This window comes from Rattus norvegicus, chromosome 17 (genome assembly GCF_036323735.1).
Source record: "Rattus norvegicus strain BN/NHsdMcwi chromosome 17, GRCr8, whole genome shotgun sequence".
Lineage (NCBI taxonomy): Eukaryota > Metazoa > Chordata > Mammalia > Rodentia > Muridae > Rattus > Rattus norvegicus.
In genome coordinates, this window is record NC_086035.1 from 86731175 (window position 1) to 86754422 (window position 23248).

General features: G+C 42.9%; 1 protein-coding gene, 1 long non-coding RNA gene and 1 pseudogene across 17 annotated transcripts in view; 2 read left to right on the forward strand and 1 right to left on the reverse strand.

The window, feature by feature from the left end:
• The window catches only part of LOC100361451 (hypothetical), a 31093-nt gene extending 15259 nt beyond the window's left edge, over positions 1–15834 (reverse strand). For 6 of the 10 annotated variants that reach the window (XR_010059288.1, XR_010059289.1, XR_010059284.1 and 3 more), the window contains exons 1-4: positions 15500–15834; positions 14406–14585; positions 11293–11389; positions 1256–1496 (exon numbers count right to left, since the gene is read on the reverse strand). This is a non-coding gene — a long non-coding RNA (hypothetical LOC100361451). The remainder of the gene's footprint in view (positions 1–1255; positions 1497–11292; positions 11390–14405; positions 14586–15499) is intronic. The other 4 variants (XR_005495350.2, XR_010059283.1, XR_010059286.1 and 1 more) reach the window with 3 other exon arrangements.
• Positions 1–23248, forward strand: part of Armc3 (armadillo repeat containing 3) — a 103464-nt gene that overhangs the window by 8739 nt on the left and 71477 nt on the right. For 5 of the 7 annotated variants that reach the window (XM_017600428.3, XM_017600430.3, XM_017600431.3 and 2 more), the window contains exons 1-3: positions 9825–9933; positions 12546–12594; positions 20812–20929. In XM_017600428.3, the coding sequence (XP_017455917.1) occupies positions 12547–12594; positions 20812–20929 (166 nt within the window). In that variant the 5' untranslated portion in view covers positions 9825–9933; position 12546. Of the gene's footprint in view, positions 1–9824; positions 9934–12545; positions 12595–20811; positions 20930–23248 lie in introns of those variants that run through there. The other 2 variants (NM_001287020.1, XM_017600429.3) reach the window with 2 other exon arrangements.
• Positions 2508–3847, forward strand: LOC103694139 (heterogeneous nuclear ribonucleoprotein A3 pseudogene; annotated as a pseudogene).

A 23248-nucleotide genomic window follows, 5' to 3' on the forward strand; every position in this document is an offset into this window, starting at 1 on the left:
TTCATAACTGTAATTTTGGTATTGTTATGAGTCATAATCTAAATGTCTGATATGTAGGATATCTGATTATGCAACTCTCTAAGGGGGTAGTGTGATTGCTTTCCTTCTAGTCTAAGGGAAAGAAATATCTGTTGGAGACAATTTTGACAGACTCAGGGGCTACCACCCAAACACAGTGCAGTGAATAAAGACAGTACAAAGGTACGGGGTGGGGGACAGGGCAAGCTACCTTGAATTGTGGCTGGTATAGAAAACAACAGGCTTGCTTTGAGTTTTAAATCTCTCTCAGTGGCCAGAAAGTAGGAAGTTTTTCAGAGTGTCACACCAATACCATCCTGCCTCTTGAATCTACATCTGAGTTTCTGGCTTACGATGTTCAAGAACACAGCAGAGGCAGCAGTCACAGTAAGCCTTGAGTCTAGATTGTAACTCCTAGTTACCTTCTGTCAACTTTCGCCAACCTACACGGATCTGTCTTTGAGACCTGGGATTTGGGGACCTTAAAGAATGGGGAGGAGTACAGTCTAAGGCTGTAGACAACTTTACTTTAGCTTTTGTGTGCTTTAATATACAAATGAAATAAACAAACAAACAAAAAAGCAGTGATCCAAGTAAGGTTATTTGAGTACAGAAAACCATGTAACTAAAAGTCAGTAGGCAGGCACATAGTAAATATTGACAGAACAGCCCTTTCCCGCAGCTTTCTCAGGACAGAGCAATTTTAACACAGTTGCCTGGCACATGCTATAGATTATACCTGGGAAAGCATGAAAACCAGGCAGGAGGCCATGTCCAGGCTCAGGTACACTGAAGACTCAGTGCATCCTTTCAGATATGGGATCTATATGTTCAGACTGGGTTCTATAGCTATGTTCCGACATCTGACAGGAATAAGCATGTCTTATAAGTGAAATGTAAGTGTCTAACAGAGGAGTCATGAAATCACATCCAAGAACAACCCAGGGAAGACAACCCACTTGCGGCAAAAGCCCTCTGCCTTTCCCCTGGAGCCTCTCTCACAGTTCCTCAGGGCATTGCTCACCATGCATTATTCTTTTGACCATGCTCTGACAGTCTCTCCATTATCGAGTTTGGACTCCTTGGATTGGAGTGTGAGGACAGAAAGTATATAGAAAACATGCATGCTGTAAAACGTGAATCCTATCCGGAAGACACAGTACCTAACTTAAAGGGGCTCCCCTTGGCTGACAGGACAATTAAAGGTAAAGATGAATAGGGAGTGCAATAGACTTACCTCTGTGTAACATGTTAGGAGCCCGTGTGTTCATACTGACATTTAAACACGGCCGGAAAGCATTCGTTATCTTCGGAGGTCCAAAGACAACAACTTGTTTTGGAAAAAAAAAAAAAACCAACCAAAAACAATACTCTGTATTATTTCTCATCTGAGGCAGACTCCACTGTGTGTTTGAGGTATATTCCATAGTACTTCCTGTTTGAGGTGTACTTCACAGGGGTACTTCTTAGACTCGTAGCTAACAAATTCAAGAGAGAAAAGGGAGAGGGAAGAACAAAGGATACAAGTAGATGAATAGCTCCATATTGGAGCAGAGGAAGTAAGACATTTTCAGATTAAAAACATTCTAGTAAATTCACACACGAATCACTAGAACTAAAGGAGAGATGTTAACAAGATGTCACATCTTATAAAGGCTCATTTATTTTCCTATTTTTTTTGTAATTGCATTGAAAAGTCCTGAGAACATTTGACGGTAGCAATACAGGTATGAGGCCTGTCCATTCAGAGCCATTAATGCTCGAATGGAGAGAGAGAGACCGTGTTTGTGAGCTGGAGAACTCAGCATCATTAAGTTACTAGGTCTTTCCTGAATTTATCTATGAACTTCTTGCATTCCTAATCAATATCCCAGCAGGGTTCTTATAGAAATTGACAAGCTACTTTCAAAATGTGTAGGAAATGTAAAAGGACGTGGGGTGGCAAAAAGCCACTTGAAAAGGCTTGAGTGACTTACCGGAAAGCTAAAACAATGAAGACACCATAGTTATTACCGAGTGCTTAGAAATATCGACCAAAAATAGAAGAAAGCCCAGAAACAGACCTGCTCACAAAGAATGGTTCTCAACAATTTATTGTTGAGAAAGATGCCACCGTAATTGAATACATAAAGGAGAAAATTTTCTTCAAGCGTCCCTGGTAGAGTTGGACATTCATATGCTGACTGTGATGCTTAAATTACCCACAACGTCTACCAACATTACCAGGGCATGGACCTAAATGTAAACTAAAACTATGAGCCTTATGAACAAAATTAAAACAAACCCAACAGCAGCAGCAGCAGCAGCAACAGCAGCAACAACAACAGCAGCAGCAGCAGCAAGAACAACAGCAGCAACAACAACAACAACAGCAGCAGCAGCAACAACAGCAGCAGCAGCAGCAACAACAACAGCAGCAGCAACAACAACAACAGCAGCAATCATGGCAAGGAGGGCTCGAGAGATGGCTCAGTGGTTAGGAGCACTTGTTCATCTTGAGGAAGACCTGGGTTCAGTTCCCAGCATCTGCCTGGTGACTCCACGGTAACTCCCGTTCTAGGAAATCCAGTGCTCTCTTCTGGCCTCTGCAGGTTCTGCAATGGATGTGGTGCACAGACGTGCCAGCAACCATCCTACACATAGAATATGAATAATGTCCTTTTCTTGACATTGAATTGGAAGAGGCAAGTCCAGTCTCAAAATGGAGGCCTACGATCCAAAGGAACCAGAGCAGCTGAGGAGGCTGTTTATTGGTGGTCTGAGCTTTGAAACCATTGAGGATAGCTTAAGAGAAGGTTTTGAGAAATGGGCACACTTGCAGACTGTGTGGTAATGAGAGATCCTCAAAGAAAACGTCCCTGAGGCTTTGGTTTTGTGACCTACTCTTGTGTGGAAGAGGTGGATGCTGCAATGTGTGCTCGGCCACACAAGGTTGATGGACGTGTGGTGGAACCAAAGAGAGCTGTTTCTAGAGAGGATTCTGTAAAGCCTGGGGCCCATTTAACGGTGAAGATTTTTGTTGGTGGTATTAAAGAGGATGCAGAAGAATATAATCTGAGAGACTACTTTGAAAAATATGGCAAGATTGAAACCATAGAAGTTATGGAAGATAGGCAGAGTGGGAAAAAGAGAGGATTTGCTTTTGTAACTTTTGATGATCATGACACAGTTGATAAAATTGTTGTTCAGAAATTACCACACTATTAATGGGCATAACTGTGAAGTGAGAAAGGCCCTTTCTAAACAAGAGATGCAGTCTGCTGGATCACAGAGTGGTCATGGAGGTGGATCTGGCAATTTTATGGGACATGGAGGAAACTTTGGTGGAAGAGGAGGCTATGGTTGTGGAGATGGTGGCAGCAGAGACAGTTATGGAGGCAGCGATGGTGGATATCATGGACGTGGAGGAGGCGATGGTGGCAGCTATGGTGGTGGTCCTGGTTACAGTAGTAGAAGAGGAAACCAAGGTGGTGGATTTAATGGTGAAGGAGGAGGATTGATGGTTACAATGAAGGAGGAAATTTTGGTGGAGATAACTACAGTTGGGGCGGGAACCATACTGACTTTGGCTATTACAGTGGACAGCAGCAATCAAATTGTTGACCCACGAAAGGGGCAGCTTTGGTGGAAGAAGCCCAGGCAGTCCCTGTGGTGGCGGCTATGGATCTGGAGGTGGCAGTGGTGGGTATGATAGCAGAAAGTTTTAAAATAAAACAGAGACAAACAGCTACAGTTCTTAGCAGGAGAGAGAGAGGAGTCATCAGGAAAGCTGCAGGTTACTTTGAGACAGTCATCCTGAACGCATTAGCGGAACTGTAAAAATCTGCCACAGAAGGAACGATGAACCATAGTCAGAAAAGTCGCTGCGGCTTAAACAGGAAGCCCCTCTTGTTCAGGATGTTCACAACCACAGTTTGCAAACAGTGCAGATATTGATTAATGCAATGCAGGGGTCAGTCAGATGCACATTCCTGAGGTCTTAGCTGTTGTAGCTTTTCCCTTTTCGTTTCCTTCTCATTAAGTCAGACACATTGCCCTATACATTGTGGCAGTGATACTAGAAATGAAACATTAAGGAATTTTTAACTTTTCAAAAAGAGATACTTTTCTTTAAGTAACAAAGAAACCTTTTGTTTTAGAGTAACCTAAAATGTATGAAGAAAAGTCTAAACTTTAAAGCTTCTGGCCTTTGAGAGACGCATGTAAGAGGTGGAGGTAGAAGGCTGGAGAGATGGTTCTGTGGTTAGAGCTCTTCCAGACGCCCCAGGTTGAATTCTACCATTTACAGGACAGCTTGTAGCTGGCCGTAACTCCAGCTCCAGAGGATCTGGCGCTCTCTTCTGGCCATGTCAGGTATTGCACACACATGGTACATAGACACATAAGCAGACAAAACACCTACGCACATAATAAAATTTTAAATTTATAAACGAAATGAGGATGGACCATATATTGGTGGGAGATAGTTCTAAATTGCATTTCTGATAGATTACTGATATATAGAACAATTCTTACAGTTTAATAAGACAACACAGGAGATCATCATCACTCTGCAAGAGACAAATATAAATTAAAAACCCATAGAAGAGGGCCAGCAAGAGGGCTCAACAGGTAAAGGAGCTTGCTGCACAAGCCTGGAGACCTGAGTTCAGTCCCCAGAACCCGCGCGGGAGAGGAGAGGACTGACTCCCACATGCTGTCCTTTGACCTCCACAGAAACACCATAGCACATATTCCATCGCCTCGTAAAATGAAGAAAAAAACTAAACAAAGCCTAGAAGAGACACCACGTTTACCCTCTGGAATGGACAACCGTTGGAAGGACTGACAACATCAAGTCCTGCAGAGCCCACCGGCCTATTTACCGTTATGTGGGAGGTGTGGAAAGTAATCAGCTCACCAACTGTGTGCTTCAAATAGACATGACCCTATCCCCCCAAAAAAACTGAACACAAGACATACTGAGTCAAGAAAAGGTCCATGAAAAGTCAAAACAGACATTCAAATTATTTCACAAAAATAACACTGTAGTAGTGCGGGCCATGCCTACGAAAGCCAAACAAACCTCACTTTAAGTCTGCTTTGCCATCTACCGGATGAACGACTTTATGCTGACTATTTATCCCAGACCTCATAAGACCAGGGTGGGGCTTAGATGACATCATACGACTCATGCTACGCAGCTCGTACCTCTGTGACTCAAGATAAGTGTTTGCCAAATGTCTGTTTAGAAATGGCCTAGGTGAGAGAGCACGCGTGCTTGTGCATAGACAAACATACACCCACACGCGCACATGTGCTCGCACAGCTAACGTTACAGGAGAACACTGGAACTAGTACGTGTGTAAGGTAAAGAGCAATGGTGTAAGTGAGAAATGCTTGGAAGAGCCGGACACGATTTCTGGAGGAAATCATGGCAACAGATATGAAAAACGAGCAATGATTTTTGGGCCAATTAAGGGAGCGAAGGGAAGAAGATGTCACCGTGTGCTTGGGAATGACGAGTAGTTCGCTATTTCTTGGAGCGAAGAGAACCTAATACAGAAGGGAGGAGCCAGTCCGAATGCCAGCCATGTTGCAGCCCGTCCTGCGGTGGAGCAAGAGGGACCGGGCAAAGACAAAGAAAGGCTCATTAGTCTCACATCTTACAGGGGTGACTTTAATCATCCTGGAAAAGGGCAGCTAAAGGGAGAGCGAGGTCACAGGACTCAGATATATCGAGAGGCTTGTAGAGCAACCCAGGGAAAGGACGGTGGTACTGTGAACGCGGGCCACGGGAGAGACAAGGTAAATCTGCGAAACCTAGAATCTGAGAACTGAGCACGAAGGAGAATGAGTGTCAGGCTTCACTTAGGAGCAGAGTTAGGAGGGCGCAAGCGCCCCTAGAGAAGTGGTTCTCAACCTTCCTCATACCGCAATGCTTCAATACAGCTCGCTTCTCATGCTATGCTCAACCTGACCGTAAGAATATTTTTGTTGCCACGTAATAACTGTAATTTTGCTACTGTTTATGAATTGCAATATAAATATCTGACATGTGGACTACCCCTGTGAAAGTGTCATTCGGCCCCACAAAGGGGTTATGACTGTAGGTCACTGCCCTTGTCAAGAGGAACATGTCTGTACTAGGAAAACCATGCCTTTAGGTGAACCACGCTGATGCTTAAGGTGTGTGTGAATATTAGGTGGAACTATCCAACGAGGGCAAGGTCATCTGAACCTGAGTCCATTATCAGAGTTAGATGGGAGCTATGGAAAGAGATAGCAATTGAAGTCACAGACAGAGGCAAGATCGCCCCAGAAAAGCATAGTGTGAGAGAAAGCCAGGAACCTATTACTTAAAAAAAAAAAAGCAACATTTATGGGGGGTATAGAAAAAACCTTCAGTATTGGTTCTGGCTAGGAGAAGGACCGAGGGACAGCACAGGGAGCAGGAGCTGCTGAGACTGTCATGTGCACAGCGGTATCAGGAAAGACAGAGACCAGGGAACGTCCTACAGATCTAGGCAGTGCTAGTGCATGGTGCCAGGGTGACATGCTATTGGAGGGTCTCGTAGACCTTTTGGAGGCAGACATTAGTGGAACCACAGCCAACTTCAGCCTGGCTTTCGGCTCCTAACTTGTGAAGTGAGTGTCCTTTTCTTCATGTATGCCTCCATGATGTATTTACTGTCCCTGGCCATAGGACGGCATCTCCAAAACCATGAGTCAAGATAAATCTGCCTTATTAAAGTTTAGAGAGAGGGGGAGAAGCCGTGGCAGGACAAGATGGCAGGTGATGTTAAGATTCTGCTCTGTGTATTTACAGAGTTGTATTTTACAGAGTGTGCCTACTTGGAATCCTGGTCTCAAGGACTTTCAGCTGGGTCCAGTCAGGACACATCCTGCTACAGCATTTGCTTCATTCTTCCTACCCCCTACCCCTAAGGATATCTCAACGCCCATGTACAGCTTGAAGAAGTTATGGAGGAGTCGTCACTCCAATTCCCTGGAGTTTGGGGGGCTGAAAGTGGTTATTCTAAAATTGTTTTTATGAGGTACTTAAAATTGGTTGTAATTTAACAGGGAGGAATTAGCTAGATTGAGTTGTACAGTCATAATCTCATTTGGTAACTAAGCTTAAATCATATCTTTATTTAGGTATAGAATTTATTTGTTAAAAGAGTTTAAAAGTACAGGGTTTAGAGCCAGTTCTTCTATTGATGTCATCACAAACTTCTGAGTTGATTACACATGTGAGTTAAGATTCAAATAGCAAACATATTGCTGACGTTGTGAGGGTGCTTTCAAGATATTATTAGGCTATAAAGACAACAGTACAAATTGTCTTATATAGGTAGATGGTTTTCAAAAACGTCAGAAATCCACAAAATTTGAGATTTAAAGTTATTTATCTTTTGTTGAGACATATCTGCTCCTAACAGTTCCCCTTTGGTGGATTTAATGAAGAATGTGAACATCTCTACATCCAGGTGAGGCAATCCTTTGTGTCTAGGCAGCCACTACACAAAACTGCCTGTTTCATTTGCAGACTAATACTGTCCAGAAAAGGACAAATTATGCAGAAGAGTTGGCTGACAAACCCTGCCAAGACAGAGTGATCAGCCCTTCAAAATCTGCATTTCAAGAGTCTGTCAGTTGATTTTGGGCCAGAAGACTGAAGACTTGAGCTCACATGTTGCTAACAGAGGACTGTGCTAGTGGAGATTTGTCTCTACCACCTCTCAGTTCTGGAAGCCGTGTTAGGTTTCCTTTGTGTATAGATATTTGTTCATTCCCAGATTTCTGACGGGGTTGAAGACGTTAAATAGCCTATCAGGCTGTTTAACTCTAAATATACATATTTTATTGGATAGTTATCAGGTAGTATACAAGCTAGCCAAGATATAATACAGATTTTAAGCCTTTCTTAAGCTGGAATGGAAAGTTCTGTTTAACTGATATAGTGATGGACTGGGTGTTGAGTATATCATATGCTTTATAAATTGTAAAATGGTAATTGTACTCAATATATAAGTGAAAAGGCTTTTTAACTGGACAAAAAGGGTGAAATGTTGTGGTTTGCCCTGAAGTTATCTGTATTTTGATGCTAATTCCCCAAGGACAGCTGCCTAGTCACATACTCAGGACTCAGGTGACTTCACCAGAACCACTTCTCCATTGAATTTGTAAAGTACAGGTGAGGGGCAGGTACAGGATAGAAGGTGGCCTGTCATTGGAGGAGAAGGAAGGATGGGCTGGAGAGAAGTTTGAAGGAAGAGGAGGAGACTAGGGGAAAGACAGGAGGGGGGGGGGGGGAGAAGCCATGGCAGGACAAGATGGCAGATGATGTTAAGATTCTGCTCTGTGTATTTACAGGTTGTTATTAATGTTCTCAAGGGATGGATGGTACCGGGCTTTGTATGTTTAAGTGGGCAATTATATCCTACCAATTGGGTCAAAAAAAAAGTTTATTGCCTCAGGTATTTTGCTATAGTAATGGAAAACTGGGCAATGGCGATATGACGATGAAGGAAGCTTTCCAATTTTTATTAGTTGTTCGCTCCCTCTTTCCTTCCCTCCCTCCTTCCGTGTGTGTGTGTGTGTGTGTGTGTGTGTGTGTGTGTGTGATGTGTGTACCACAGCATATATATGGAGGTCAGATACAAACTTTATGAAGTTGGTCCCTTTCCTCCATATTTATTTAGATTCCAAGGAACAAACGCAGGTCTCCAGGCTTGCAAAGCAAACCTCTGCCTGTTGGGCCATTTTGCCAGACCATAAGGGGAATTTTGGGTTTGTTTTTATTTCTTGTGAGACATAGGAGAAATCATATTTATAGACATATAGGGGACTGGAAGAAAGAAAGATAATGAATTATACTAGTTAAGGTATTAGTCAAAGTTTGAGCAAAATATAGAAATCATGTGAGATATTTGACCAAAAATACTTTAACAGAGATATTTGTTAAATATGAAAAGAATCTTCCTGTTAGGCGATTAAACTGGCCGGAAGAGAGTCAGAAATAGCAAAAGTCGCAACTGTGAGATGCATCTACCCCTCTGAGGGCCAAGAACAAGGAGAGCAGCGGGGAGACGGAGTCCGCAGAGTGTAAGGGGTGGGGAGATGGACTCCTAAAGGCAGCTAAAGAATCCTTTCTGGTGACTGCACCAGCCCAGGTCGGTAAGTAGAAAAGAAGAAGAGTCGACCCGGCAAATGAGGAGTGCTTAGGAGAGTATTTCTGAGAAAGAAAATGAGGAAATGGAATGAGAAGCTAGAGGAATAAGTATGGGGCAACTGAGGGTGGGGGGCAGCAGAGATCGGAAATAAGGCTGCGGGGATGGGACCAAACAGGCAACCAGTTTGGGGACAATGTCTTTTCCTAAGAAAGCAGTAGACAGTGGAGAAATGGAGGGTCAAAACCAGAACAATGATTTCCGGGGGCTAGGGAGCCGGGGCTGGGGTTGGGGCGCAGTACATCTATGGTGTGAAGGAAAAACTGGGAGAGAAAACTAGAGTCATTAGCGGAGAAGGTCTGGAATGTAGTGGTAGTAAGGACAAGAGAAAGAACTAGTAAGGGAAGGAGCCAATTAACCGATGGCCTCTTTGCAGTCTGTGGCTAGGGGACAGAGGGCGAGAGAGCAAACAGGGTCGTCTTTATTTGGGTCATTGGAAAGAATATCTGAAGATGAGAACTGGAGGGAGAGGAGGAGATTTTGAGCCTTGTTAGGCTTGCGGTGGCACGGTTATGGCTCCCGCAGGATTGATCGTCTTGGAGCTGGACAAAGGGAGCCTTGGAACTAAGAACCAATTCGGGGCAGAGCACGCAGGCGCAGCCCAGCGTCGCCTAGCAACAAGCATCAACACTGATCCTCAGAGGCCAGTGCAGTTTGTCACGTGTAAGGAGCCACTGCTTAGGGACTTGACTCCGCGCAGGTAAGGGGCAGGCACAGCTGCACACCTGCCCCCAGGGTTGGAGAGGCCAAGGACTAGAGGACAGGGCAAACTGCACGGGTGGGAACCGCTGGGACAAAGGGACAGTGCACCCAACGAACTGTCCCAGACAGCACTCGCAGTTACAAGCGCACTTAACGGGGCAAACCTGGAGCTCTAAGAGGGACTCGAGGGGCTAAGATCCTGTCACTTAACCTTAAGCGACTCTTGAAGTAGGACCCTACCCACTTCAGCCCTCCTCTGAAGCTTTAGGTCTGCTTAAAGCCAGCCTCTGTCTTAGTGAACATCTGAAGCGCAGAGACTGAGGGAGCGGCAGGAGAGAATGGGGAAACAAATCACAAATAGGGCGGTGATGTGGCCATGAAAAGTGTGAATTTAAGCCAAATCCATTGACATAATCAGTATAATGATCCTGATAGTTCTTCACCACGCTGTCTTCCAGCTGTTTAAGAAATGGGAGGTGGGTGAATTACACACACACACACACACACACACACACACACTACCAACACCACCAACACACACACACACACACACACACACACACTACTACCACCACCACACCACACACACACAATATATATATATATACAAATATATATATATATATATATATATTTGTATCTCCAAAGATGTTCGTTGCAGCCTTAAGTCCAGACAATTGAAAATGGAGGCTAGATGAGTAATAGATTTGAAAGCATTATTTAAATGATATGCTAGCCCACTGGAGACACTGGGAGGATAGAATGGAGATGCAAGTGCTTTGAACTTGCCCTTCCTTTCTTAGGAAAATGGTCTCATGTAAGGAAATTGACAATAGGCAATAGAATTCAGTCAAGATGTCAAAGCAAAATCAAGAACAAACCAAACAAAAACAATAGCAAAAGACCCCCCCCACTTGGGGTAAAATTCCTTTTGTTCGTTGTGTTATTCTTTATTTTCTAAATTCTCTACAGTGAAATGCCTAGTTTTTAGGGGGGAAAAAGTGTCTATGACAAATTGCTCCCACGTATTCCCGAGGTTGACCTCTGGACCCATGAACAGCCGTCCTATACCCAATATAGTGATAAAATCCAGCCACCTCTAACCTCAGGGCAATACTCAGGGCCCCTTCCAGGACTGCAAAGCCTCGGGTCTTTATCCTCTGGGCCCTTCATTATTCTACTGGTCAAAGCGTTATCTGGAATGGAAGATACTAGTCTGAGGGCAACTGACACAGCCTCGCACAGTTCTGTGTGGGCGTAACTGGTCTCCTGAATGTTCTTCAGGAGGAGTTGCTATAAGTCAGTTGCTGGTCTAGCTCAGAGTAGCTTATGAACTTATTTTGACCTATGAACTTACCCCCGTGCCTGTGATAGCGTCTCCTTGTTCTGGAATAGTTTCTGCGTGTCTGTGAATGAAACAGGCTCAAAACCAGGCACCTGTGTACTTTTCAAGCCTGCATGAATATTTGAGAAAAAAAAATGTTGGCGCTAATATATAAAAAGAAAATTGAAAATCGGTATTTTAATATTTTACTGATATTACATTTCCACACATTTTAAGGTAGTTTTCTCATTTTGTAAGATGTATCCAAACTACTAGTTGCCCAGTGATTTCAAAAGCAATCCTGATGAAAACTTGGAAACGAGGGAGATGGCTCAGTGGTTAAGAACATTTGCTATTCTTGCAGAGGACTGTGTTTGGTTCCCATCACCCACGTTCAGGCTCACAAGTCTATAACTTCAGTTTCAGGGGGTCTAACACCCTCTTCTGGCCTCCTCAGACACCCGGAATGCACATAGTGCACATATATGAAAGAAAAACACCCATACACATAAAATTTATGCAAAATTACATTTAATGGAGGCTATGTTTTTTTTTAATATTTTGGTGTACCGGATAAGGCATGAGGTAGCCTGGTATAGAATAAGCCTGCTGAGTTCCTCACTGACCTTATCATTCAAAGGCTTGAAGTCAGTTGCATGGAATCGATATCTTCCAAAAGCCTTTGAGTTACTGTGATCATGGGGTCTTTTACTGTGTAAACACATTCCACCCAGTGTCTGTAAAGCCAGGTGCTGCTTCTGACTTCTGACAAGCAGTTTGAACTATTCCTGACACTGAAGGGCCCTATCCTGGGACATTGTCCATCCAAAGGTTTCTCGTGGGACTCTGATAACTTCCTCTTCTTTTCACCAAAGCATTACTCATGGGAAAATAGAGTTAACGCTTTAATACTGAATTCACATCATGGGCTGGATACTGGCAAGTGTGCAACACAGTTGCATAAAACAAACAACCAACCACACAAGTTGTAAGTCAGCGTCCTGTGATTTTTCTCCTTTAATCAGAAGTTAGGTCACAAATATAATCTCTCTAACACCAGTGTTCAACAATCCTGCCAATAAGTTCCTTGAAAATCGAAGCTTCCAAATGGGACGTACATAAGACAGTTCACACCTATGCTATAATTCCTACACCAATTGCATACTTTAGTTGGTAAAATATGAAGAAGAAATGATGCTCCTCCCAAGAACACGGTTAACTGAGATCATGGAAGATGTACCAATTTATGATGTACAAATCTTATTTTTTGCATCTTTTTTTTCTAGGATGGGTAAAAAAATAAAGAAGGAAGTTGAACCTCCCCCGAAGGATGTGGTAAGTTTCTGGTGCAAATATCAGCAACAATTTAACCACCAGTTTTAAAAATAAATTGTTCCAACAGTTTGGCATGTCCCATGGTATACATGAATACATGGTGGCAGACGTCCAAAGTCTGACTAACGTTATTAGTCAGAGAAACCTAACAGTAGATAAACAAACATTTACACCATTGTCATTACATAATTAGCACAATTAGACAGCGATTATCAGCTCTTCTAGTGTGTAGATAGCGTGTTTACAGTCTGGTTACTGGATACATAGTTTCATTGTGTTCTTTTAAATACTGCAAGTTTCTATTCTCTGGCCTCTAGTTGATATGAATCATCCAAGGGAATTTTCAAAAATAGTAAGTCATGCTACATCTCCCACAAATCGTGTATGGTGTTTGCTGATAGTTTTGGACATGAGATGGCTTGCATTGTATTTTCCAGCTGGAAAGTAGTCTGGGGTCACCAACTCCTTCTCTTTCAAATACTAATAAGCATAAACAGAGCCTCTTACAGAATGCCCTTTTCTCCTAAATGCGTGGTTTATCAGTTGACTTGAATAAATACTCAAAGACTGTGTTTCAGGGGAAAACGATTGTTGATGAATTTGACTTTGGAGTCTTATTTCAAAACACACGTCTGGTGAGTTTGTCATCGAACAGAATGCATATGGAAACGAGGGGTTTCCAAGTTTGCAGAAAACGGAAAGTGTGCAGAAAGTTACCCTCCGGATCAGAGTGTTACAGTCAAGGTCAGAAGCTTTGTCTCAGTACGGTTCCTCATGGACTGTGTGAATCACTTTGACCAAGTTGACAAATTTAGCCAAACTATTTCAGTTTTCTTTATCTTTAAAAAGGAAATAGCACCCTCCAACTCATTTGGAATATTACTAAGCCAAAATAAATTACATGAAGTTCTCAGTGTTTGACATATAATTCAGCAAATAATATGTTAGTGCCGGGGCTTTCCTCTCCACCATCCCCCATACACACAGGTGACTACTAAGGTATTTGATACTTTATGATACAGTTATGGCAAAAGCTATAGAAGTTTTTGTCTGCCTTAATCCAGGAAACCTTTGCAGAGGCAGTCAGTGTGCGTTTGTGACAGTTCCCTCATTTTTCTCATTCAGGCTGTTTCCTCTGGACATACTTCTAGCATGTGTCAGATCCTCTTAACTCGTTAAATCATAAGGTTCTTCTTACCCCCATATATCACTGCTGGTGCCTTTAAGGGAATTGAGGAACACAGTACTTAGTAACAGACATAATCAAAATTAGAATCAAAGGACTAGCAATCAAGAGAGCTATCTGTTTGGCACACTTCCTACAATGTTAATAAAGGGTCTGTCTAATAAGTGTCCTACAAGGTTACAAGGCCTGCCTGACACTGTGCTCTGTGCTCCAAGTGTTGTAGATACATGGAGGACTTAAGAAAGGCAGCCCGAGGGCTCTAAAATCAAATGCATGTAGGTCTTCCTGTCTTAGTTCACACTAAGCTTAGAGTCCACTGAAGACACCTAACACAGTCACCAATGGTCCTCATCTCTTACCGTTCCCCCAGGGATTTCATGTCAATAAAACTATCCCCAGCCCTCCTCCTTAAAAGGTTTATCTTGTTTATGTGTGTGAGTTTCTGCATCATGCACATGCAGGAACTTGTAAGGACACCACAGCATGTTGGACTCCCTGCACTACAGGCAGTTGAGAGCTACCTGATGTGATTGCTGGGAACTGAGCTCAGCTCCTCTACCACAGAAATAAGGACTCTCCGTGTAGCACTGAGCCATCTTTCCAGCCCCTCCAATCCTTGTCTTACCTGATAACTTCTAGAACTTCAAAAGGTTTATCGCAATTCAAGTATCCTAACTTTGGGCTAATTTTACGGTCTACCTCTTCAAAGCCTGTAAAACGTTTGTTAGGGGGCCAGTGAGATAGCTCAACAGGTAAAGATGCTTGCCTCCAACTCTCAGGGTCATGGTTGATACAAAGAATCACACTGTGAAAGGAGAGAACAGATATTTACTGACTCCTGCAAATCACCCTCTAACCTACATATATACACATTGTGTCATGAACCCCCGAAACATACAATAATCAAATGCAATAAAAATCCTTTTAAAGTTTGTTCTATAAATTGCAAGCAATAACCAAGTATCAAAGAGAGACAGATACAAAGAGAGATCAAACAGAGTCAAACTTCTCTCAGTTTACTAATGGTAATTTGCTTGGCGTATATTCCTTAGAAACAGCCAGCAAGGACTTTTTTTCCTTCACCGTTGATCTATTAATTAAAGTTGGTTAATAGAGGCAGCAGGAGTATTGATATGGTTAAAATAGAATCTCCCCATTTTCCTAACTTCTCCTTGGTATGGGATATATTGATATATGCAGACATAGTCTGTAGATCTACATTCTTTTCTCATGAAGGAGACAGCATCGGAGAAAGTTGTCTTGAATGACCAATCCAACTGTCTTCTTCCTCAAATGTGGCTAAATGGCTGATTGTGGTACTTTAAGGAAATGCTGAGTCCCTGTGAAATGATTGGGTGAATGAATACCTAACAGGAAGTGCCCTCTAAGTATAAAGCAGATAAGCCTGACGGAGACTATAGGCTGTGAAACCACATTGCCTGGGTTTGAATTCCCACTGCAGCACCCACTTATGCGCATTTGTGCATTGGGTACATCCCAGACATCAATGCGGCACTGGGAGGATGTGATTACCCACCTCGGGGCAATTCCCATTCTCAACAATGAGCATTAGACAGCTTCAGGTGCCTAGAACAGCACCGAGTGCAAGGCTGCACTCCAAGTACGCCCAGAGCCACATGTGAATCAGGAATCTGGTGGATTCCTAAGACGTCAGCCCTCCAGAGCCTGAGGGAAGCGACTCATTACTTTAAGGCTAACCTGCGCTCCACAGTGAGACCCTAAAGCCAAGGAAGCAAGCTTGGCGGCGCGCGCCGTGTAGGAAAGGCAGAAGCAGGAACATTACAGTCTCTGAGGTTCTGACAGACGGTGGTTTCTCGTGGTCGTGTTTCCTTCACAGAGATTGGAGACTGTCTCTGTAAGCCTCTGGTCTCTCAGCAGACTGGTCTTTCAAAGTAGATCTCAGCCAGGATGCTTCTCCTTGCTTTGGTTCTGTCTGCAGTCTTGGCGCACCGTTCATTTTGCACAGAGCGTGACATTGTGATTTCACAACAAGCTTGCCGCTGACTGACGTCCTCGTGGGGAAGCAGATGGGCCGCGTGATTACAACTCGGCGTTATTTATTTAGTAGTGTGGCATTCTGTTACAGTCACCGCTTTATTCTCAGCACCTTTTTAAATAAAAATTGCTATAATGCTGTAGGCCCTGCAGGAGAAACAAATGCCCCGCCAAGTGCCTCTGCTGTCTGCCAAACACTGGCGTGTCTACAGCAGAACCGCTCTTGCCAGTGTAGCTCTCACGACTCCATCTCCCTTTATGCTTCCCATAATCTATACTGCCTGGTTCCTAATGATGACTGGAAGGCACAGTCTCATATCAGAATGCTGACTAAACCTCCAGGAGAGAGTAAATCGTGTTTATTTATCACTCTGGTTCCAGCCGATCTTCATGTAATCTACCTCTTCGAAGACCGAAGTTACAGTAACGTTCTCACAAGTCAGTCACGCCTTTACAAGACGAGCTTTAAAATACTCAATTACTAATTTAGATTTAGTGCCGTGCAGTCTGACTTAGCTACTTCAGCAACCGAAGGAGAAGGATTGCTTGAGTTTGGGAGTTCAAGGCCAATCTGGACAACACTGTGGAATCTACTATTCAAAAAAAAAAAGTGGGGGGGGGGAACTGGAGAGATGACAGATGACTAAGTATTCGATGGCTCACAAGCATGAGGACCTGAGTTCAGAGTCTCAGAACCCACATAAGTGTTGGACATGGCAACTCTCATATATAACTCCAGTACTGGGTTGGAGGCAGACACTGGAGGAGGGGGAGACAGGTAGATCAATGGCTGGCCAGTCTAGTCCAACAGGTGAACTTCAGGCATAAGAAGAGACCTACTTCAAAAAAATAAGAGAGGGGAAAAAAGAGGAAACAAAGGTAGAAATGATCAATAATGATTAGTGAAAGACATTTAATGTCAACCCTTGGACCCACGCTAATGAATACATACCTCCAAGATAGAAGGGGGAGGAGGAAGGGGAGGAGGAGGGGAAGGGGGAGAGGAGAAGGGGGAGGGGAAGGGAGGAAGAGGGAAGAAAAAGAGAGAAGAGGAAGACTTGTACTAGGAAATTAAAGCTCTGAAGTAGGGGTTAAGTTCGTTCTACGTGTAGAATGGTAGGAAGAATTAAGCAGCTGGAATGTTATGATGGAAACTTCTTGAAGTCTCAGGATGTCTAAAGCTGTGATTCTCAGACAATGATAGGCAGTAAGGCAGCCTTGGAAAGGTGGGACAGATACTCAGGACCCCTTTTCCTGCGGTTTCAGTAGCAGAATGCACCTCCTGAAGCCAGTTGAGGGATTAGGTTTCCTTATTTCAGAAGACAGGGCCCAGATAAGTCACCTTAACTCCGCAGACTGAACTCAGGAGGCCCCCAAAACACGGAGTCCCATAGCTTTGACGTTATTAAGGAGAGAAGTGAAATAAAATGATCAAGAAATGGTGGATGGCAGGTGGTGTGGTGGTCACTGTGGTAGCCTTAGAAGTGGTTATCTGAGGGTTGAGCTTGGATATATGCAGCCAGTAGAAAAGAGGGGGAAGGTAACATTTCATCATGGCGTTGCTACAAAAGAGAAGGAAGCACAGAGGGTGACCAGGATCCAGAGAAAGCCTGGCTTTTGTTTCAAAAGAAGAGAGATTTGGTTGCAAGCTTCTCACTGGCAGCTATAGCTCAGAGAAAGGCCAATGGCAGAGAAGTCTAGTTAGTGGTCCCTGGAGACTACGTCCTCAGCTGTCTGGGTGGAATCCTATACCACAGACAGCATAGGCCAACTATGAAAAAGCTATGGATGGATTGGCTTTTCAAGCCCACACAAGTTTGGGAGTCATGATTGTGATAAGAGAGTTTTATTGAATTTCTGGGACAATATTAGGTAGAACTTCCAGAAGTGTGTGCCTTTCTACTATGTCTAGCTTTTCCCTGTGGTAAAGGTGCTACTGGATTTGTCTTAGCAAGGTTTAGAACAGGGTTTGAAGTTGACAAAGTTGATTCAGATGGGGGATAAGCACTTGACAGAGCAAAATCCAATATTCTTTAAGGCCCTCCATCCCAATAACCAAGGAAAAAAAATCTATGCAATCAACTATACAGTTTTCATGATGTTAATGTAGTCAATAAAACTAATTAAAGATGCAAAATATAAAAGAGGTATATGTGACTCATATCAGGAAAAAAATCAATAAGCCATTAGAGGAAATAAAATAGGAAGCTAAAAAAAATCAGTTACCAAAAAAAGGAGGGAAAAGAACAGACTAGGGAGAATAGAGATAGATAGCAAGATGGTCAATAAATCTCAACCATATCAATAATTGTACTAGATTTATTAATAGAGAAGGTCAAATCTAAAGAAAAGACTCAAGAAACCTTTAAGGATAACACAGGTAAAGAGTAAAGACAGACATACGTATCATGCAAACAGTAATTGTAAGAAAGAGCCTAGGCACTGAACAAATGTAGTTATAGGACAAACACTTATCAAGGGAGAACATGGAGATTTCATAATTATAAAAAAATTCATTTTTAAAGAGAATGGTGTTCAATGCTATTCACTTAACACAAAATTTTACAAATATGAAGAAATGAGGTTATTCCATTGCATAAAGAGAAAATACATAAACATAATAATTTTACCAAAAATCAATAGCCTCAGAAGCATTGCAGAGACGAATTAAGAAAAGCCCAACAAAGCAGATACACTGTGCTGCATACAGTAGAACTACTTTGGGAAAACATGGCATTTTCTTGTGATGTTAAACACACACTTGCCATCAAGTCATAAGTTTGTGTGTTCGTGTGTGTGTGTGTGTGTGTGTGTGTGTGTGTGTGTGTCCTGATGACTGACTATGTGCTGTTCATGCATTTGGCAGCCAGAAGGCAACACCAGGTGTTTTCCCAATCACCCTTCACCTTTATCTTTTGAGATGGGTCTGTCACTGAGCCTGTAGGGCATTGATTTGGCAAGAAGTCCCCAGGGGTCCTCCTGTGTCTGCCTACCCAGACCTGGTCATTACACTCTGTCACTTCTGTACTAATATTTTTTTACATGGGTGTTCAGATCCAGAAGCTCTGGACCAAGGTTGAGACACTATTGTCCTATAAAAAAGGTAAAAGTGCATGCCACCAAGCACCCAGGACCCACAAGACAGAAGAAGAAAGCCCACTCCTGTGAGTTGTCCTTTGACCTCCCATGTATGTGCATGTGTACCTGCGCACATGTGCATGTACGTGCACACCCATGTGAGTGTGCACATATACAGACAATTAAGAATATGATATTTGATATTTTTAAAAAATTCAACAGACTTTTCTCCTCTCTGGGATTTTTTTCTTTTTAATTCCAGCTACATCCTTCTAGGCGATTGACTACATCTGTCGTCCATCTTCCTCTCTCTTTTCTAGCCTTCCAGTTTCACACAGTGATGCCATCCTCTATTCCCAACTGTAACGAGATGTACTATAGGGAATGTCAACCCAAAGAACCAGATAACTCCCGGATATCCATTTGCCTTTATCATGAACAAGAACTCCTTCCTTCACTTGTCTCTGGAAATGAAAGGGAACAGTGATGTGTTTGCTCCTGCCCTCAGAAAGCCCTGGTGCTGTGAGTTTGGTCTATCTTGTTTTAGCTACAAAAAAAAAAAAAAAAAAAATTTCCCAGACTCAGCATGATGCAGGCCTCAGAGTCCTACACATTTCCACCACGCTATGCCACTATTGTCCTTTTCTGGAACCTACTCAAGGCTGTAGTTGTTATATACACTTTTCTGTTCTCTCATCTTTGTTCTCGTTTTGCATACGTAATTCTGACTGTCCCATAAGAGCCCAATCATTGGAATGGAGATATTCACTGTTGGGACAGAGCACCAGATGTGCCCAAATTCTTGTGCGTTGACTTAGAATGACAATAATATATTTATTTTAGTGAGCATCCGGGATGTGCTAGATACTGGGTTAAGAGCTGTGACTTGTAATATCACACAACCCACTCCGTCGCCGGTGGGCACCAGCCAGTGGTCCTGGTCTGTTCCCAACCTGGCACATATTCCCTCTTGCCAAAGCCTGTCCCACCAAAGCTGGCTCTGTCTCTCCAGAGCTCCAAAATTACTCTCAGCTGAATCACCCCGAGATGGAAAACACCAGACAATCTTAGTTTAGAACCAACAGATAACAATCACTGGGCTTGGAATCTAGAATCCTAAATTCACCAACTGTTCTATGTTAGAAATCTGGTGGCGGATCTCGGTGAATTCTGCCACCTGAGCTAACCACCCTACATCATGTCTGCCTTGCTCCCTGTCCAAAAAGACCTTCCTTTCTCCTGGCTCCCCTCTTCTTCTCCCAGACCTGGAAGGCCTGCCTCCTTCTCCCCCAGTGATTGGCTTCCTGTCTTTATTAGTTAATCAATGAGGGGGAAAATTCTGCTACAAAGTGCTTCACCATTACCCCGGCTCGACCATTTCAGATCTGTACTCTTCGCTAGACACAGAACAAGAAATTGGCCTTCTGGAGGCTTCCACAACTTGTCTGAGACAAATTGAGAAACTGGATCTGTAAATAAAAACCTTTGTTCCCCTTCCACTCTTTTCTAAGAATCAGAGGGCTGTCAGTGCTGAACGTTGTTCCTCTGTCCGTGGATTTTAAGACTTTTTCTTCAGATTTACCTCATGTGTATAGGTGTTTTACCTACATGTCCGTCTGCACCACAAACACGCAGCGCCCCCAGAGGCCAGAAGAAAACATCAGATGCCCTGAAAACTGGAGTTAAAGACGCTGTAAGCCACTATGAGGGCGCTGGAAACTGAGCCCAGGTCCTCTGGAAGAGCAGCCAGGCCATTAACCACTGAGCCATCTCTCCATCCCCGGTGATTTCTTTTTCAAATAGGAACTTTGCAGTGCACCTACTGGGCAGCGACCACATCCTTTTGCAAGATTGTGGCCTCCTTAAAATGTAAGCCAGTGTTCATTTTGATGTGGCATTTAGGAGAACCTGATGACTTTCCTGTTTTTATATTTCAGTTTGACCCACTCACAATTGAAAGCAAAAAGGCGGCCACTGTGGTGCTGATGCTCAAATCTCCGGAGGAAGACATCTTAGCCAAAGCCTGTGAGGCCATCTATAAGTTTGCTTTGAAAGGTTTGTTCGTTTGTTTTTTGCCATTTTCCTTTCTACCTCATTTCTACATAGTATCCCATGTACAGTATATATACAGTTTCTACATGCTACCATGTATAGAGTATATATACAGTTTCTACATAGTACCATATATAGAGTATATATACAGTTTCTACATAGTACCACATATAGTATATATACAGTTTCCACATAGTACCACATAGAGTATATACAGTTTCCACATAGTACCATATACACAGTATATATACAGTTTCTACATAGTACCATATACACAGTATATATACAGTTTCTACATAGTACCATATACACAGTATATATACAGTTTCTACATGCTACCACATGTATAGTATATATACAGTTTCTACATGCTACCACATATATAGTATATATGCCAGATGATCATTCATCCAATCCACTGATAAGAATAAATGCCGCAGAAGCAAAAGGAGCGGTTAGATGAGCTTACATTGGATCATAACCCAGAGTATTAAACAAACAGGGCACAATGTTGATATAAAAGTTAAACTGGAGGCCTCCCCACCCCTACCTCCCTGCCCCCTTCCCCGCAGGGCACTCTCACCCCCCAGTATTCTCCACTTTGTTCTATCGGCCTCCACGCCCCTCCCCTCACAGCCCCCATTGGCCCAGGTTCATTGGCCTCTCAGTTTCCTTGGCTTCACCACCTATGTTTGTGCTAATTTTGTAACTTCATCTCCCTTTACAGCCGAATAAAATTCCATTCAAATAAAATTTAAATGGTCAGCAGGGAGAGATTGTTGTGTTCAATTAAAAAGTCAAACCCAAACTGTATGCTGCCTTCAAGAAAGATCCTTAGCTTACGGTGCGGATAAAAACAAAAAACAAACAAACAAACAAACAAACAAAAAAAGTAAAAAGATATCTCACAAAAGGACCAGTCACTATAAACACGGAGTGATTATATTATATAAGAAAAATAAACAGTCAAAGGAGCCAGAGGTCATTCCATTATGATAAAGAGGTCAAATAATTTAAAGGCTGCAGAAAATCTCCCATAACCATGGACCGAACAGAGGCCGCTCCAAATGCATAAAGCTGGTATTTGGAGGAAAGATAAGCATTCGCAGCTGTCCCCCAGAGAGAGGACTCAGGAGCTTCCTCTCAATAAATGAAAGAATAGACTCTAAGTCTGAAAGTATGGAAGATTTGACCATCAATATAATAAATTTAATCTGTACTGACAGACTAAGTCTGGAGTGAACATTCTTTCTCAGGACTAACTTACAGAATGCTCACCTCCGTAAACTGCACTCTGGGGCACAAAACAACACTAAACAAATCTCAGGGGATTCTAAACTATTCAAAGTGCATCTCCATACCTCGGGGGAATTACTTAGAAGTCAATAATAGCAACTATTCTCGCACGCACGCAGCACCTCCTATGCAGCTCGTGAGTGTAAGAAAACAGGGATAAAAGTAGAAATTAACCTGTAAAACTTTGAGGAATGCTGTAAAATGAGCGTTTAGATAAAAATCTATCTCACCATGTTAGAAAGCAAGGTTTAGGTCAGGGTGGCTAAAATGCTGACCCAATTCGGATACCAAGGCTCATGTAAAAGCCACATGACTGACCTCTATCCATGAACATATTCTCTAATGCAAAACACACACACACACACACACGTGCACACACACACAGACACACACGCCCATACACACACACAGATACACACACACACACACAGACACACACGCACACACGCACATGCGTGCACACACGTAATTTTTTAAAAGTTTCAAACCAGTAGATTCAGCCTCCTTTTTAAGAAAGGGCAATGGTAAAGAAAAATCAAACCCAACGTCAGTAGTAAACATACCAATATCAGAAAAAGAAATGAAGGGAACAGAAAACAATTATAAAGAGCTAGCGGAAGCCATGAGCTGGTAAAGAGAAAGCAGCCTCCCTTCAGCTCTGTTTGCCTCTTGAGCGTGAGTATGGAATTTGTAAAGGAAGCACCAGCAAGTTAAATCCCACAACTGAGTTTCATGCCAAGACCCCGTGATTTGTTTAACTTTGAAGAATTAGTCTAGGAATCCTACCCTATGAGATAGGCAGAAATGACATCAAAAATATCGACCCGAGACCTTCAGAAACTGTAAATATATGTCATAGCCTGGCTAGGAGAAATCAGATTACAGGCATAAAAGCTGCTAATCAGCCGTCCTTGAGGTGAGATGATCTCTAGGAGAGCACAACACAGTCGGAGATCTTGATTGCTGAAAGGAGTGGGCAGGAGGCCCATCAGGAGAGATGTGGTGGGCAAACAGGCCAGAATATGT